The sequence below is a fragment of the Ostrinia furnacalis genome, unplaced genomic scaffold (assembly GCF_004193835.3).
Source record: "Ostrinia furnacalis isolate ACB-3 unplaced genomic scaffold, ASM419383v2 OfSCF4122, whole genome shotgun sequence".
NCBI classification, from domain to species: Eukaryota; Metazoa; Arthropoda; class Insecta; order Lepidoptera; family Crambidae; genus Ostrinia; species Ostrinia furnacalis.
The window spans coordinates 791,091-807,365 of record NW_021134361.1 but is presented as its reverse complement, the minus strand read 5'-3'; the positions used below and the strand labels follow the sequence as shown (position 1 = coordinate 807,365).

General features: G+C 35.3%; 1 protein-coding gene across 4 annotated transcripts; it reads left to right on the top strand.

The window, feature by feature from the left end:
* Window positions 1-422: 422 nt before the first annotated feature.
* LOC114358830 (GRIP domain-containing protein quick-to-court) lies at window positions 423-15,768 on the top strand. 4 transcript variants are annotated; one of them, XM_028312897.1, is made up of 6 exons: window positions 426-753; window positions 8,153-8,423; window positions 8,795-9,835; window positions 10,071-10,166; window positions 10,607-10,699; window positions 13,818-15,768. In XM_028312897.1, the coding sequence occupies exons 2-6, from the start codon at window positions 8,184-8,186 to the stop codon at window positions 14,019-14,021; spliced, it is 1,674 nt and encodes a 557-aa protein (XP_028168698.1). In that variant the 5' UTR covers window positions 426-753; window positions 8,153-8,183; the 3' UTR covers window positions 14,022-15,768. The 4 variants fall into 4 exon arrangements, with proteins under 4 accessions (XP_028168700.1, XP_028168698.1, XP_028168699.1 ...); XM_028312899.1 differs by lacking the exon at window positions 10,607-10,699 and having other exon boundaries at window positions 423-753; XM_028312898.1 differs by lacking the exon at window positions 426-753 and having other exon boundaries at window positions 8,082-8,423.
* The last annotated feature ends 507 nt before the right edge of the window (window positions 15,769-16,275 follow it).

The following is a 16,275-nucleotide window of genomic DNA, read 5'->3' as shown; positions in this document are numbered from 1 at the left end:
CTGAAGGATTGAAAAATCAAACTCGGGGTGAAAGTAAACATTAAGTAGGTAAATATGTAACGCTCTAATTGTAACCAATCGGAGCAAAAACATCAACTTTGGTGACCCTTTGTGAAACGCCATCATTTGAAAACCCTTGGCATGAAATCGGTGAGATTAAATTTAAAACGATAATAGTGAAATATAAAACACGATTTCAGTTGCATAAGTACAAACAATCGGCCGAGATTTACAGCAGTGGCACAAAATGTCGGAAAACCCCACCAGATGGCGCGGCCGGCTGACTTGCAATTTCTGCAATGCAGCGGAACACGGAGCGAAAAAAAGTAATCAGTACTGACTGTTGTTTTATGAGCAAGCACATACAATAGAAGGTGTCGTAACCGATCGTATTCGTGTAACAATAGTGGACATTAACCAAAAGCAAATTGAGTGTTGCATCGACGTGGCGCGAGGGGGCGCCGGCGCGCGCCCACCACACCGTGAACAAACATTGACCAAGCACGCAGCCACGCACTGCGCTCGACGACTTGCCGCAACATTCTTAGCGTAAAAGTTAACGTGGATGGTTTACTCTATGTAATTTGCGATGTTTGAGTTGATAATTCAAAGTTTTCCCCACGAAAAACACTGTGCGAACGAAACATTTGTACCGAACTACGATTGTGCCGAATGCGATGTGTGTTGCTGATGGTTCGGCAATGTTTCCAATAAGCGAGATGGAGATAGAAAACATAGTGCTGGATAAAATTAGTAAGTTTTTAGTTTGATTTTTTTCCTAACAAACACAATTTATAGTCTACTTCAAAAATTTTTTATTATCAGTAACTACATGCTTGATCAAAAGTGATACAGGAAATGTTATAAATATTGGAATTGTGTGAATTCAATGTCAAAAGATTTATTAAAGTGTAAATTAGAAAAGTAATTCCAAGTGTATCGAACTATTGTTGTAGAAAATTCTCGAATTGTTTAAATGGAGTTTTGGGGCAAAAACATTCTAAACTTATAAGATGCTTGTTGTTATACTTAACACTTTTAAGTATCTCGTAGCTGCATTTCTCTTTTTTCTAGCCAAGAGCGTAAATAAACACAGCGGTGAATGAACTAATTGAAAAAGATAACTGTGCAAGTTCACAGCTCATTGCATTGGCAACTTCTAAAAAACTTAACTGAAGTAACTCTTATAATAACAACCATCCGTTATTTTTACTTATTCATCTCAGTTTTTAAAAATAAAACTAAACAAAAACTGCCAATAAGTAAAACTTTATTTAAAGTTAAAAAAAAAAACGAAAAACAACTTATTGCAAAAACAAACAACTATCATAGGAAATTATAAAGCTCTATTGACAATACTGAAAACAAGTAGGTATCCTACTATCCTACTTCCTACTAATCCTAACTACTAATATTATAAATTTATGCGAAAGTTTGGATGTCTGGATGTTTGTTACTCTTTCACGCAAAAACTACTCAACGGATTTTTATGAAACTTTACAGTATTATTGTTTATGACCCAGAATAACAAATCGGCTATAATTTATGACGATCTGTGACAAACTAAATTTCATGCGGATGAAGCCGCGGGCAAAAGCTAGTTTTTCAATAAAGAGAAAACAGTTGATATTTCTAATTTCTGTACATGATATTTCATACGAGTATTAATGTTTTGTTACTTACATTTTATAAATTATTATTAACGGTCTTGTTTTTTACTGAAGTCAAAAGTTCACGTTGGAGTGCCTTAAAAGTAATTCTACGTACTAGCACAGAATAATAATAAGTACTACGTACAGAAGTTTTACTTCGCGAAGGTATTTAAAAAAATGTATGCTCAATGTCATTAACAATATGGTGTAATTTAGCCTGTCTCAAGAGTCAAGCACCATTTTGTTGACAAACGTCAGTGATCGGCACTGCGCCGAAGCTATAGGGCCACTAGGGCTGACTTCGGTAAAATGATGTGAAGTGAGGTGGCAAACTGCGGAAAATGGCGGAGGAAATACATGATTTAGCATGAATTATCATGAATAATATTAACTACTCTCAGTGTCTTGAGGCAACTTAAAAAAGTACATTCTGTGTTTTTATTATTATTTAGGCAGTTAAATACTGCACAGTATTTAGTACACTATTTTCTTTATTTTCTACCATCATACACAAGAATACGCGTGCGTGAGTCAATGTTCGCTCGTATGTGAGGCCTTGTCGAATAGTATCCTGTAGGTGGGCCATCGTGCGTGTTTTGTTTTCGATGTAAACTCGCGGAGATGAACAGGCCTGGTACTAGTATCAAGTTATACTTAAGTAGAGGTAGGTACGCGCATTATAACATCGTCTAACTTATTATTAAGTTAGCTAGCGCCGATGGCGACTACGCGGATTTCAAGTGGCCTTCAGTTTATGTGTAGCGCGATTCGTCTCGCTAGCTCGTAGCTACCTACACTAGCCAGACACAGTGGCATCTTAAGCAGCTGTAAATAAGAGCTATTCTGCAACTAAAATGAGTTGTCTGATGTACTGTCGACTGTACTTACAGTAACCAACTTGATTGTCAAATTAGATTTTTTTCCAAGATTCGGTAAATTTATTTCTTATCGTGTTTCAGATCCGTATTATAGAGCTAAGCTTAAAACTCTATTCAATCTTGGTCATAGTGTCCTGTAAATAGTCTAAATACTGAATTTCAACCAATCGGAAACCTAAATCTATGCTTGAGATCTATTTTTAAAAACTTGTTCTATAATACGAAATACGGACCCTAGTTTTAAAAGTTTAATAGCAAAAAAAGTAATTAGTTCGTAGCAAAAAAGTACTCAGTTCTTCAGTCTAGTCATTAAAATGCCATTACGAAAGAAATCCATAGCGTGCTATCATAAATATTTGGTATTTGCGTTCAAGTTATGAATTAATGAAACGTAATTCCGATATTTTTATGCATAACTATGTTCCAGTAGTTACCGATTTGCAGGGTAGTACCTACTGAAAAATGATTATGTAACCTTTCGTGTAATAAAGTAATACCTGAGTACCGAGGTAAGATAATTAAAGTATAAAAAGTACATTAATTTAGTCATAATTTGGCTATTACAGCTGTAATTTAGTAGAGCATTTAGTTATGGAACGACTCTACCAGAACTAGACAGCAAAGTGGCCTATTTTGTGTTTTTACTTATAGTTGTACCAAGGCTTGTTTTATAGATTGTAATAATACAATGATGATTGCAATGAAAATCCAAAATTATACATAGGTACATACATACCTAATTTCCCTTAAAAACAACTCGCTCTAGCATATTATCTTTGTAGTAGGTAGGTACTTACGCCTAAGAGAAATAAACACGTACTTACATGACCATAGAAATGAATTATCATCACAACTAAGTACATTCAACATGAACGGAATTCGAACCCACAACTACCGGCTGATGTAATCCACAAGATTTGAATCTAAGCTGAATCCAATCGATGATATTGAAATAGGAATAAATAATAAAATCAATCTTCTTTGGTAAGGTGTCAGTAATTTATTAAAGTAAGAATAATCTTTTATATTTTCCAAAACATTAATGTATTATTTATAATGAATACTTAATTATCATTTGTCCGGAGTTTCAACACTTTCGCTAATCGAATTAAGATTTAAGAAGTAATTTAATCCACCCCAATAAATCCATTAAAGCCAGTGACAACCTTGTTGATTAGTGAATTAGAGGCATTCGGTGTTTCGCGTTTTCATAATTGGATACTAATATATCTAATTAGTTTAATTTAGCTGATTGCTAATAATAAATAACGCACGTCCTTGGTTTTTATTACTAGATGGAATACGGCGATCTCAGTTTGGACTAACTAAACTGTACACAAACATATTTTTTTTAAAAACTAGGAGGTACTCATTTTTTGTGAAATGTAATGTCGTGAAAAAATTATGGGCCTGAAAAAATATTTTTCTCATATTAATTTATGTGTCTTTATTAACTTATACTAGATAATAATAGTTGTGGTCTGAAAAAATCTCGAATTCAGGAGTTTCAACATTTATTCTCTTAAGTATTCACATCGGATTTCTGCCTACAACCTAAACCGTGCCATTTCAGGGTAGCCCACAGCTTAAAAAAAAACATTTCGCCGACTCTATAACAGTGTTGTAATATTCATATAATGATATTCCAGTCCATCCCTCAACTTATAAGGGTAGAATATTGGAAATGAAAGTTTATTTTGTGATTAATAACTTCATATTTACATAATCAAACCCCCACGATAAATTCACGTATGTAGGTACCAATGTCTGCTGTACTAACAATGAAAAAAAATGTTAACGCTGCGTTATCGCCCCCATTGTTATTTTTTTAAATGCTTTCCATGGCCTTCAGTTCTTTGTGATAAATAAATACTAATCTTTGGCCTTGGCAAATGGGCATACTTAAGTACGAAAATTAATTTCAAAATCCTTGGTTCTCTATTCTATTCAGTTACAGTTACCTATTTGTCAAGTACCTACCAGATTTTTTTTTTCAATCGTTTGGGCTGCTGAAAAAATATTAGCCTTCAATCATATAAATAAACTAGCTTTCCGCCCGCGGCTTCGCCCGCGTGGAATTTTGTCTGTCACAGAAAAACTTTATCGCGCGCATCCCTGTTTCAAAAACCGGGATATAAACTATCCTATGTTCTTTCCCGAGACTCAAACTATCTCTATGCCAAATTTCATCAAAATCGGTTGCGAGGTTTAAGCGGGAAAGCGTAACAGACAGACAGACAGACAGAGTTACTTTCGCATTTATAATATTAGTTGGGATTAATAAGTAAACTTATAGATAGTTAGATCCTTGTTAAACCATCCTGGGTCAAGTAGGTATGCCCTCTAATTCTCAACACCTTTCAGGCGATTTCCAAACTTTTCTTGCATGTACTAAAAGTATGTAAGTATGTCAATGAAACTGAAAGTCAAAAACAGCTTAATCTAGCCCTACCCAAAAATCGAACCCATCATTTTACGTATCAGGTCATCGTTCTAACTATATGCCAAAAAATACCGCATCGACTAGATAACCTACATCCTACTGATTATTATCAATGAAGAAGGACCGAATGCACCGAACGCCTAGACAGCAGAGATTGTACGTTCGCGCAATTTCTGTTGGTAAGTAAGTAACAGTTTCTGAAGTTGCACAACTACAAGTCGGTGTTGTAATAAATCTAAGCGTTCGAATACAGTACAAATACCCGGCACGGACGGACGTTGTTCTCAGCTTCAATTTATCATCTGTAAGTGATTATGAAAGTCGTAAATAACCTTACGACGATTCACGTACACCAATTTTCATCTTCATGTATTTTCTCACGCATGTATTTAAAATAAATTTAATGCAAGAGCATTGCATGATTGCGTGCAAGTCAAATCGGCAAAGTTAAGCATCGCATACAGCGTGGTTTCACATTAGCAATTTGCGATGTACAACGACGAGACTGTTTATTTTTTCAGTGTTTAATGTTTATTTTTGAATATTTTATGTTTATGCTGACAGGTTGACCAATTTGCATTTCCACCAATTCAAAAAGTGTAGATAAAATGTTCCAATGATTTTTTTATTCCTACTGTAGGTATTTACTATTAATTACAATAAAATGAAAGTGTAAAAAATAGATAAAATAAGCGCATTTACTTACTAGTTCAAATATACATAGGTAACTTATGCTGGGTTGCACCACTTAACTTTAACCGTAACTTTAATCATAACCGGTGTCTTTTGCATGGAGTTTGACAGATTTTTGTCCTTTAGGTACCTACTTACCTAAAACAGTACTTAGCAACCCAATTAATTACACGATATTTTATTTTACGTATTATTTACCTACCTAACACCTACCTATCTTAGGTACTTATTAAAATAATGAAGTTTAAATTGCTAACCTACATATTCTTCTTCCCGTCTTTTCGGAAGTTACCTTTTTTGATAGCGCAATTAGTGATTTTACCTATATTTTTGTTCATTAGGAAACTCTTGCTTCGGTACTAAATTAAATTAAACCGTGTCCGTAGGTAGGTAACTAAGTACTTAACAATTCTAGCGCACAGTCTTGCATCAGCTTGCGAACAAAAACATTAATCAGGTTGCCTGAATAGATATCTAGTGCAAAGAACAATAATTTCGAAAGAATTGTTTTCCACGATATTATCTAGTAGGTACTTTACCTTCGTTCTCACATTATTTTTTTCGTTAGAAAAGTCTGAAGACAAGACCAGCCTGATTACATTGCAAAATAAACTAGGTCATACAACCAACAGACTGCTCTGTATAGTGAAGATCACAGCTCATCAAACTATACCTTTATCTTTAGGTAGGTACATATTAATTAATTATGACTGTATTTAATTTATCCTTCCTACCACTCTAGGGCCTCTATTCTGATTTCTGAAACGACTCTTATCTTATTTAAGTAACTCACCTGTGTGTTTCTCACTTTTTACGCCCTGTATAAAACTAAGTTTCCTGTTGTTAAAGCTACTGCTATCTTAACTTGTGGGACTGTTTTCATGAAAGAAAAAACACGTAAGTATAGGTATCGTAATTAAAAGTAGGTAGATAATCTCTACTGATGATGGAGCTGAGATTGTTCATAACGAATCCGGGCCCATGCTCGATAACCACACTAATTACTTAGGTATGTATAGGTACCTACAGGTAAAAAGAGAAAAGATGCAGAGAAAAGTTGCAGTGAGGTAGGGTAGATAGAGTAATGCAATGGTCGCCTACGAAGTTCAGCAGGATAGTCCATTAAAAAAATTAAAGGAAAATAATCTACCTACTTACCAAAATAATTTAAGACTAACGAGAAATAGTCCAGTCAATAAAGCATTATAGATGGAAAACTGTAGAACACAATTTCTGACTGCAGGACTTTATTTAGACTAGTTAGGAGGTGAACATAGCAAAAGTCCCCACCCTTAGCCCTTGAGCCGGCGGGGAGAGGGGGGTTTAAAGGTGCCACTTTTATGTTTTTCGCTTAATCCTCGGAAACTATGCGTCCTAGTGACATGACTACTATGAACCAAAAAAAGCTTATTCAATTTGCTACAGATGAGATCGTCAAGTTTTTGTATATCTTGTATAGTTTTCGCGGCATCTGCTCTAGAAGGTCTGTAATATTGGAAATTTTATTTTTGTCTTACATGTTCCCATCAAGAGAAAATCGAGTAAATCAACATTGAGCAATCATTCTAGACATGCGGGAGCATGTTAAGCACGAAAACGGTTTGTCTAAAATATATGAATTTCGTCTTATTCAATGCAGGATTAAATGCCCTTCACCTGCCATGAAGATCAATTTTCTATACTGCAAGTCCTTTATTTATACGGTATAACCATAAAACCGGAAAAATGCCCGTTTCGGGGGGCCCCACCACACCTCCGTCGATGTTGAAAACTTAGGATAGTCTTAATGAGCAACAAATGAAGCTATTAAAACAAAACCTTTAGGAATTATTTCCGATTTGATTAATTTTCACGTGTTATTCTACTGGCCTATTAATAACTTTTCACAAACGAGACTTACTAATCGTTCTTGGAAACATTTAAATAGTAAATAGCAGTATCTCAAGAAATACCGAAAAAATACCGAAATTTCGGTATACCGGTAATTGAAATTTCAATACCGGTATCAATACCGGTATAAAACTTATTCCGGTATTCCATGCCCTAGTCACTAGGACGCATAGTTTCCGAGGATTAAGCGAAAAACCGAAAAGTGGTACCTTTAAACCCCCCTCTCCCCGCCGGCTCAAGGGCTAAGGGCGGGGACTTTTGCTATGTTCACCACCTAACTAGGCTAAATAAAGTCCCGAGGTCAGAAATTGTGTTCCACGGATTTCTCTCTACACCGTCGTTAAGGCATTCATTGACTGGACTAAAACTCTAGTCGTAAAATAAAATTACGATAGTTCGCAGTATTCGTACATAGAGGAATTATTCGTACCATAAAAATTATGGCAAAGTTCAATCGCGCGCCAAATGACATGGAGGACAAATGTTTGGCATTACACATTTATGTCTTTGCTTGTAGTTGAAAAATAATTTTCATGAAATGTCAAAATGTCACGCATTGTTTTGCTGAATTTCTAACAGCTGTTACGTTTTTGCAGTACGCTACGTTAATGTGAAATTTTGAAGAAAATGAACAGAAATTACAACGGTAGAAGAATAGCAGAGTTTCATGATGAACACTGCTGCGCGGGAAACGTCACCGGCAACTTTCGGCGCACCTCTTCACTGCGGCTGCGCGGTGAAAAAATGGTGCAGCGGTCGCCTCTCTCCACGAGGAAATTAATCCCAATAATCACGGAAAACACGCACCAGAAGAACCGGAGCGATGGCGCCCGTCTCGTGGAGCCGGGGCATCGCCAGCGGAGCCACGTAAGTACCGGCCTTGAGCCTGAATAATTTACGCCAACCATTGCCATGGCTACTCAACCCAAGCCATTTAAGCCTTGCTGACGTCTGCATTTGGTAATAGGGGTAGTCTGTCTATGCTCTGCTGTGAATTATTTCATAGTATTTATTATATAAAATACCAAAAACTGGGTATTTGTATACATATCGGGTCAGAGTGATAATAAAATAAATTACCACATTTTGGACAAAACTCCAGAGAACTTCATGATATAATTTTCATAGTTGTTGTATTATTTTACAAGTTTTATTAAATTACTTAAATTGATTTTACTGTACTACAAATTGAGCAGGTATTTGAACTTATTGTGACACAATTTTTCCCATGTTTGCAGTCGTTCAGTTCGAATGCTCAGCAGAAGCCTAGAAAATCCTGCCTGAAACAGGACAACTGCTTTGATGGGAAACTGAATATGACTGACTCCGCTCACACCCCACCTGGATCTCCGGAAGACTTGCCCGATGACGAATCTTTGCACAGCTATGGGAGTGCTGCAACTGCTGCTTCGGTGGATGCTGGTTATGCTCCATTCAATGGGACTACATTCAGTGGCCGGTCAATGAGATATGTCCTTCACTGTTCATCGCATGCAGGCCTTGCAGGAGATGAATACTTGACACCCACTCAGCGAGCTCAAAAACAAATACGCAGGCTCAAAAGCCTCCTGACACAAGCGAAAAAGGATCTAGAAAAAAAAGACAGTGAAATATTTCATTTGACCAAAGAAGTTGTTGAACTTCGCTTGTATAAAGCATCTATATGTTCCCCAGATGAAAAATCCAACTCAAGTGAAATTGTGACTATTAGAGAAAATGCAGATGAAGCATCTATTGAACAAGACAGTCCTAAGCGTGGAGTGGCATGCAGGAGTTTTGATGTTACTGACAGCCCATTATTCAAAGACCAGACACCGACAAGGTGTCGAAATGAAATGCAGGGATCTTTCACAGATTCAGGCCACTTTGATGATCTCACCAATTCTTCCTTGCACTCCAAGGAGTCTGTTCACATGTTGACTCATGATGTATCATGCATGACCGATTTTGATGATGGCGAAGAAGAGCGTCGAAGCTTAATAGAGTTTTATGAGAAAAAAATTGAAGATGTGGTAAGGTCACATGTTGGGGAAACACAGGAACTGAAAAAGGGCCACAATGATAAGGTGGAAGCGCTGCTGCAGAAACTAGCAGACGTCAACACTCGCTACTGTGAGCTGCTGCCTAACTATGAACAGGCCAAGGAAAGGATCCATGTCCTGGAGAAGCAATTGGAAGAAGCAAGCAAGCAGTTGCAGGACGTGGATGGCCGACATCGCTCGATGTACTTGCAAATGTACAACAAAGGAGTTGAAGCTGCCAAGTTTGAATTAGAGAAGGTGAATATTACACAACTTTCATTTATCTGCAAATGCAATTTAGTTCTTCTTTGCCAGGCCTATTCCTATTTTACTACATTTTTTTGCAATTTAGTCATTTTTATAAAACATCTGACAAAACTTGTATTTCTTAGACTCATTTCTTTCATGACACTGGTGATTGACAACATGCTTAATTTGTAATCATATTATGTAGATATGTCTGTTATTTTAAATGTTTTCCTCTTTTTTTCAGGATACGGAAGCTGGTCCCTCTCAAGTGAACAGAGTATCCGTGGAGGAGTTGCTGGAGCAACTACAGATTACACAGACTGAGCTCGAAAATGTCCGAGTAAGGAAACTTATTTTCATTAGCACTTGAGTTTGCATTGTGTACCAAAACAATGAGACAAACAATAGCATACTCACATTGAATGATCATCCTTGACTACGTGTTTTGTTTTGTAACCTTTCCATTCAAATATTTGCCAGTCAGAATAATCCACAGACGTTACACACAATTAACATTTATTCAAGGATATTTTTCATTGCAGCTCATAACATTCATATTTCATTTCTCGACACTGTTTCTTCCAACCCTATTAATGAGAATCTAACCGTTTTAATTCTTTCTAACGCAGCCTATGTCACTGTATGTGACTGGTGTTTATTAAAAATGTATTAACCATCAAAGTGTTGAACATTAACCACGCATTGTACACCTAGAGTGGCGTAGTGTGTGCATGTAGTGGCGATTAACAGGAACTTGCTTTAACGTGTAGTGCATTGCAGGACACGGCATTCACAGCGGACCGAACGGCAAAGTCACAAGTACTTCTAAGTGCAAAGGAGGCTGTTTCTTTATGGGTCCTAGGAGCTCGAAAGGTTGGATTTTTTACGGACGACAGCATCCACTTAAAACACTTCAATATTTTTTTACTTACACCTTGCTTAGCACAGAGGTTATGAGGAAGTCTTGCTAAAGTTTATTTACAGTTCCATTAAAATATTTACAGCTCAATATTTTTATGTCTAAAGTGGATGGGGATATGGATCAACTTTTTCACAGGATGGAATGTGGTTACAACTGTGGATTACCTATTGTGTGTTTATTTACTTTTTTATATTTCATACAATTTAAACTGTGTCTGTATAACATGGTAATCCAGGACCATGTTCCTCATTTGATAAGTCATTCGAAATATATCGTTCTTTTTATTTGTTAATGTTACTAATAACTAACATAATGGGGAATTGGGGATATCAGATAAATATTTTTAATTTACTAACACTTAATTTACAATATGTTGTTGGATAAGGCATAAACAGCTAAATGCATCAAATATGTGCCAATCTTTATTGCTGATACATCACAAAATATCACACAAATGCACGTATCACGACTATAGATCTTGCAGTGTGTACAATTTTGTAACATACATTGTGCAAAAATGTAGTTGAGTATTTGTTTTTACATTTAGCTGTTTAATTAAACATAGTCACTAATTTAGCAATATTTGCTCCTAACGCATGTGGATTAATTTATTTTATTATTTCTTGCATAGGGTAGCTTTGCATGATGTTTTTTGTTTTGAAACAGCCTCTTTTGGTTTCCCGGGTATCATAGGTTTTTGGTAAATAGGTTTTTAAATATTACTAGATTTTGTTTCTGTACAATTTTTCAACTTAGTACATAATTAGAAGCATAGCTGGGCACCGTTAATCAAATAGTTAACTTCGTTAATCGTTAAACCGTTAATAAAAAAATTAACTTCGTTAAACGTTAAAACGTTACATTTCACAAGACTTAACGCAAGTTAACGTTAATCGTTAATCCGTTAACACATGATAATAAAACGAAAAAAATAATTGTATGCAAGGTTCAAATAATTTCAAAAGCTTGGAATGATGATGAAAAGATCGCGCATGGAATTTATTCCTCTTTTTTAGGGTTCCGTTCCGTAGTCCTGACAAGGAACCCTTATAGTTTCGATATGTCTGTCTGTCTCTCCGAGGTTTTGCTTGGAAACTATTGGCACTAGGGAGCTGTAATTTTGTAGAGATATGTATATTAATCATGCCGACAAAACGGTAGAAAAAATTTTTGAAAAAAAATTTTTTTTGGGTAGCTCCCCTACATGTAAAGTGGGGAAGATTTTTTTTTTCATCTTCAACCCCATCGTGTGGGGTATCGTTGGATAGGTCTTTTAAAATGGCTTAGGGGTTCCTAAGACTTTTTTTCCATTAAGGGATCTCTTTGCAAATTATTAAATTTTAAAATGCCAATTTTTGTTCGAGTAGGGCGTCCCCCCACCCCCCCCCTCCCCTCTAAAAACTAAACCGTTGGCTTGAAAAATCTGGAAAAATTCGTGATAATACTGCTTCGTGATAATTCATGAACTTTCAAGGAAAACTATAGCGGTTAAGATACAGCAATTACTTTGAGAGTAATAGTCATTTAACTCATGTATTACAACACTCACTCTTTTCTACCTCTACAAATTGTATTTTGCAAAAAGCTATGTAATTTTGTTTACCGTTTGGAAAGATGCGAGACATTCCCAACACAAGTATCTCCGATAATTACTGGGAAGCCTCCGCACAAATATTGTATAAAACTTTTTGTCAATAAACAATTTTTAATTTTTTTAATTACAAAATTTTTTAACTAGTGAAAATTCCTTAGAAGAAAATATGAAAAGTGACTGTAGATGAAATAATTGCTTGCTTCTGAAATATACTGTGGTAACGACGGACAACTACGGAACCCTACACTGCGCGTGGCACGACACGCACTTGGCCAATTTTTTTTGTTTGCGCTACAAGCTTTCGAAATTATTTAAACCTTGCTTAAGTACAATTATTTTTTTCGTTTTAGTACAACAGCATTTCTTTCTCTTTCTTCAAGCTTGTTTTTAAAAAAGTTATAATTTTATTTTACACTTTTTAGTAGTATCTCAATCTCAGAGCCTTGGTTCAATTACAATACAATTTAGCACCAAAGTGCTCGAAAAGACATCCAGCAAACCCAAACTCGATAAGTTTCCATCGTTTCGTTTAGAAATTCCTATGGCCACCTCCTGACTCCATCATCAGGAGCCTGGACATCATCTAGTACTAAAGTGCTCGAAAAGACAAATCCAACGAACCCAAATTCGATGCGATGCCGCCGTTTCATTTAGGAGTTCCTATGGCCACCTCATGACTCCATCATCAGACCAGCTCAATGGTACCATAACATTGCATTGTCATCGGACTTACATAAGTATACCAAATTTCAGCTCAATCGGTTGAGGAAAACTAGTCTTAAAGAGTTGTCCCACACATACTAACAAAAAATGTCGTTAGTGATCTGGTTACAAAAACTGTTGTTTTGGGTTCTGGAAGTTCTGAAAGCCCGAACGTACTTGTCGGAACGCGTTTTTCTAGCGTTTTTCAGCGTGCTTTTGGTAAATAGTAGGTACTGGATTAACGATTAACGGACTTAGGATAATTTAACGTAAGTTAACGAGTCCGTTAACATTTTTTAAAGTTAACTTAAAAGTTAATCCGTTAATAGAAATGTTAACTTCGTTAATTAACGATTAACGGATTAACGAGTTAATGCCCAGCTATGATTAGAAGCTAATTATTTAGAATTATATTTTGTAGCATGAGTGTAGTTAAAGATCTGCAATTTCTGAAATTGATTTTGGTAAGGGAAGTTTTTTGGTTTGAGAAAACGTGGTTATAAATCATTGAACAAACGACAGCACATCAAACTAAACACTGTGGCATCTTATGACATTGTAATAGGAGCTATTTTGTGACAAAAACTTGTGTTCTGATGTGCTGTTGACTGTACATAACCATGTCTGAGAGTAGTTTACTTTTGTAGCAGGCGAAAAGTAAACTAAATTTTATTTACATCATATTTTAGCTGTATTTTTTTTACTTTTTAGTAGATAACGTGCATGCGTGCTACATCAGTTCAAGCGGATTTACTGTTCCTTGTCTTTTCTAGGCCATGTATCGTCGTATCATGGAATCGCAGAAAGGCAGCAGAACCAATGTAGACCCTGAGGTGACTTTGCAGTTCCTCAAATCTGCAATTTATTACTTCCTCACTGACCCAGAAAACCATCAAGGACATCTGAACGCAATTGAAAATATCCTTGGATTCACCGAGGCTGAGAAGAAAAATATACGCAAAGCTAGGGCGACTTAAAGACTGCTGTGACTGTGTGATATGTCTTATAGATTAATTGTTGCTACTTAGATAGACATTAATTGTTGCATGTCGTCCGGGACGATGTAGCCTATAGATATACTTAATTATAATCTGCGTGCACATTAGCGTAAGTGATGTAAAACCGTCTCTACGTAGCATAATATTGCACATAATAATTTTCTTAAGTTACGGTGATTGTTATCTCATTGCATTCTATTTTTAATGCTTGTGAAAAGAATTTTCGTTTTGTGATTTCCTTTACTTTAGGGCCAAAGAAATTAAGTTTCCTATTACCTTGTGCAATTTTTATTTTTAGTTTTAAGATTAAGTACAGTGAGCCAAAACTACATTCCTTGTAGATTACTTAGATAAGTGTTATTATTTTATAGTTTTATTTCTTTTGTAACATTATTTTCCTATTGGTTTGTTTTGATATTCCCTGTTACTTTGCATGCTGGTCAGCATTTTTAAGTATTTCATTTTATTGATATTATAAAATCATGATAAACTTTGATTAAGATTGTGATCTATTTATTAATAACTTACTTTGAAGATAGTTTTATTTTACATGTTAACTCAATCAAAAATAAATTTTACAAAATCTTTATTGGAATTGTGAATAAAAAAGATCTTCAAAGTATGTTGATTACTTCGGTTTATTAGTTATTTATATGCCTAACATGTCTTGCCACTGAAATCATCTGTGATTGGACAATAGATTACCGCAGTATTGTCAGCTATTATACCATCATCACACGTAGAGTACGCAATACCTATCGTTATCGAGTGTAAAAACTTGCTCTCTACTAGGAAATGTTTCAAAGTAAACGAAAAACTATAATTAATTTTTGTTGCTTTGGAAGTAACCCAAGTAATTGTTAGATTTAGTAAAAAATATTACTTTAATAATTAACTGTATCTTGCATTTACTTCCTTAGCAAAAAATGTTGATTTATGTGTGCATATTAAAATTTCCTTGTAGTTGGCAGGTTAGTTTACACTGCGGCGAAGCTATGAACAACTTACTACTTTATTTTCAATTTGATATTCGTAGAAAGAATAGTTAGTCGCTATTGACGTAAGCATAAAAGTATATTTGTGCATAATTTATAAATTAACTACTCACCAATAGAAATCTTTTACAAATATCAAATTGTTAAAATTGGGACTATTCGTGCGTATGTGTTAAGAATTAAGACCAAGTTTGATAACGCCACTTGTATGTTAAATGTCGACCCACTGTTTTATGAGAGCTTAGAAGATTTTGAATTGTTGCATGTCTTTTAATCTTCCGACTTTCTCGCAATCAAGTTCATACTATCACCTGGTTTCTGACCTAACGAAAATTGAACCTATGAGATATACATAAATGCATGTACTATGATTTCGCGAGGTACCAAAAACTAGGTCGGAGGACTTTCGTCGGTCAGTCGTTACTATTGTGACTAGAATAGAAGATAGTCTTCTTTCAAGGTCAAGTTGGCCTATTTTCACTTGACAACTCGAATAAATGGCGTTGCAGGATTTGGTCGTGTATGTGTATTGTATTAAAACCGATGATTTTGCATCTCTACATTATGTATCTCTGCTTGTAATGTGATAATTAGGCAGGTAATCAAAGGCAAAGGTAACGTCCAATAGTCATAGGAAAACTTGTACCTAAAATAAGCTTCTAAGTTTATTTTAAATAAATAATATTTACATTATTAGTGTTAAATACTGTTGATAATAATGTACATGACATTCACCATAAAATAGTGTTTCTGTGACATAATTTGCTTGCCTTTGTTCTCATTAAATTACATTAAAGAAATATTGTATTTTTCTTTGAACACTGACCAAAAACACTGATCGATATTTCGATAGTTTATGTAGGTATTATTACTTTGTGCTTGTTAAATTGTTCAATTCCCACGATGAATAATGAAGACTTTCAATTCATTGTGGCGAAATATCGGCATCCGTTCTTACACTTCTGCCTCATTTTATGTTCATAAAATGAGATGATCAGAATTTTTTTTTCTATCTTTATCCCTAACAAATAAACCAAACTGACAATCTACAAAATGGTTTCTCTTAAAACTTCCCCAACAACCACCACCACCAACCACTTAGCGCTATTAAAATTGCACTCCGCTTCCTACTTGGGAATCGTGCCCAGAATGGTAGACTTGAGAAACCTGGATTTGTAACAAAAATTTCGAAAAACCTATTGCTTATAAACCTAAAGGTATTAAAAAAACGAAAATGT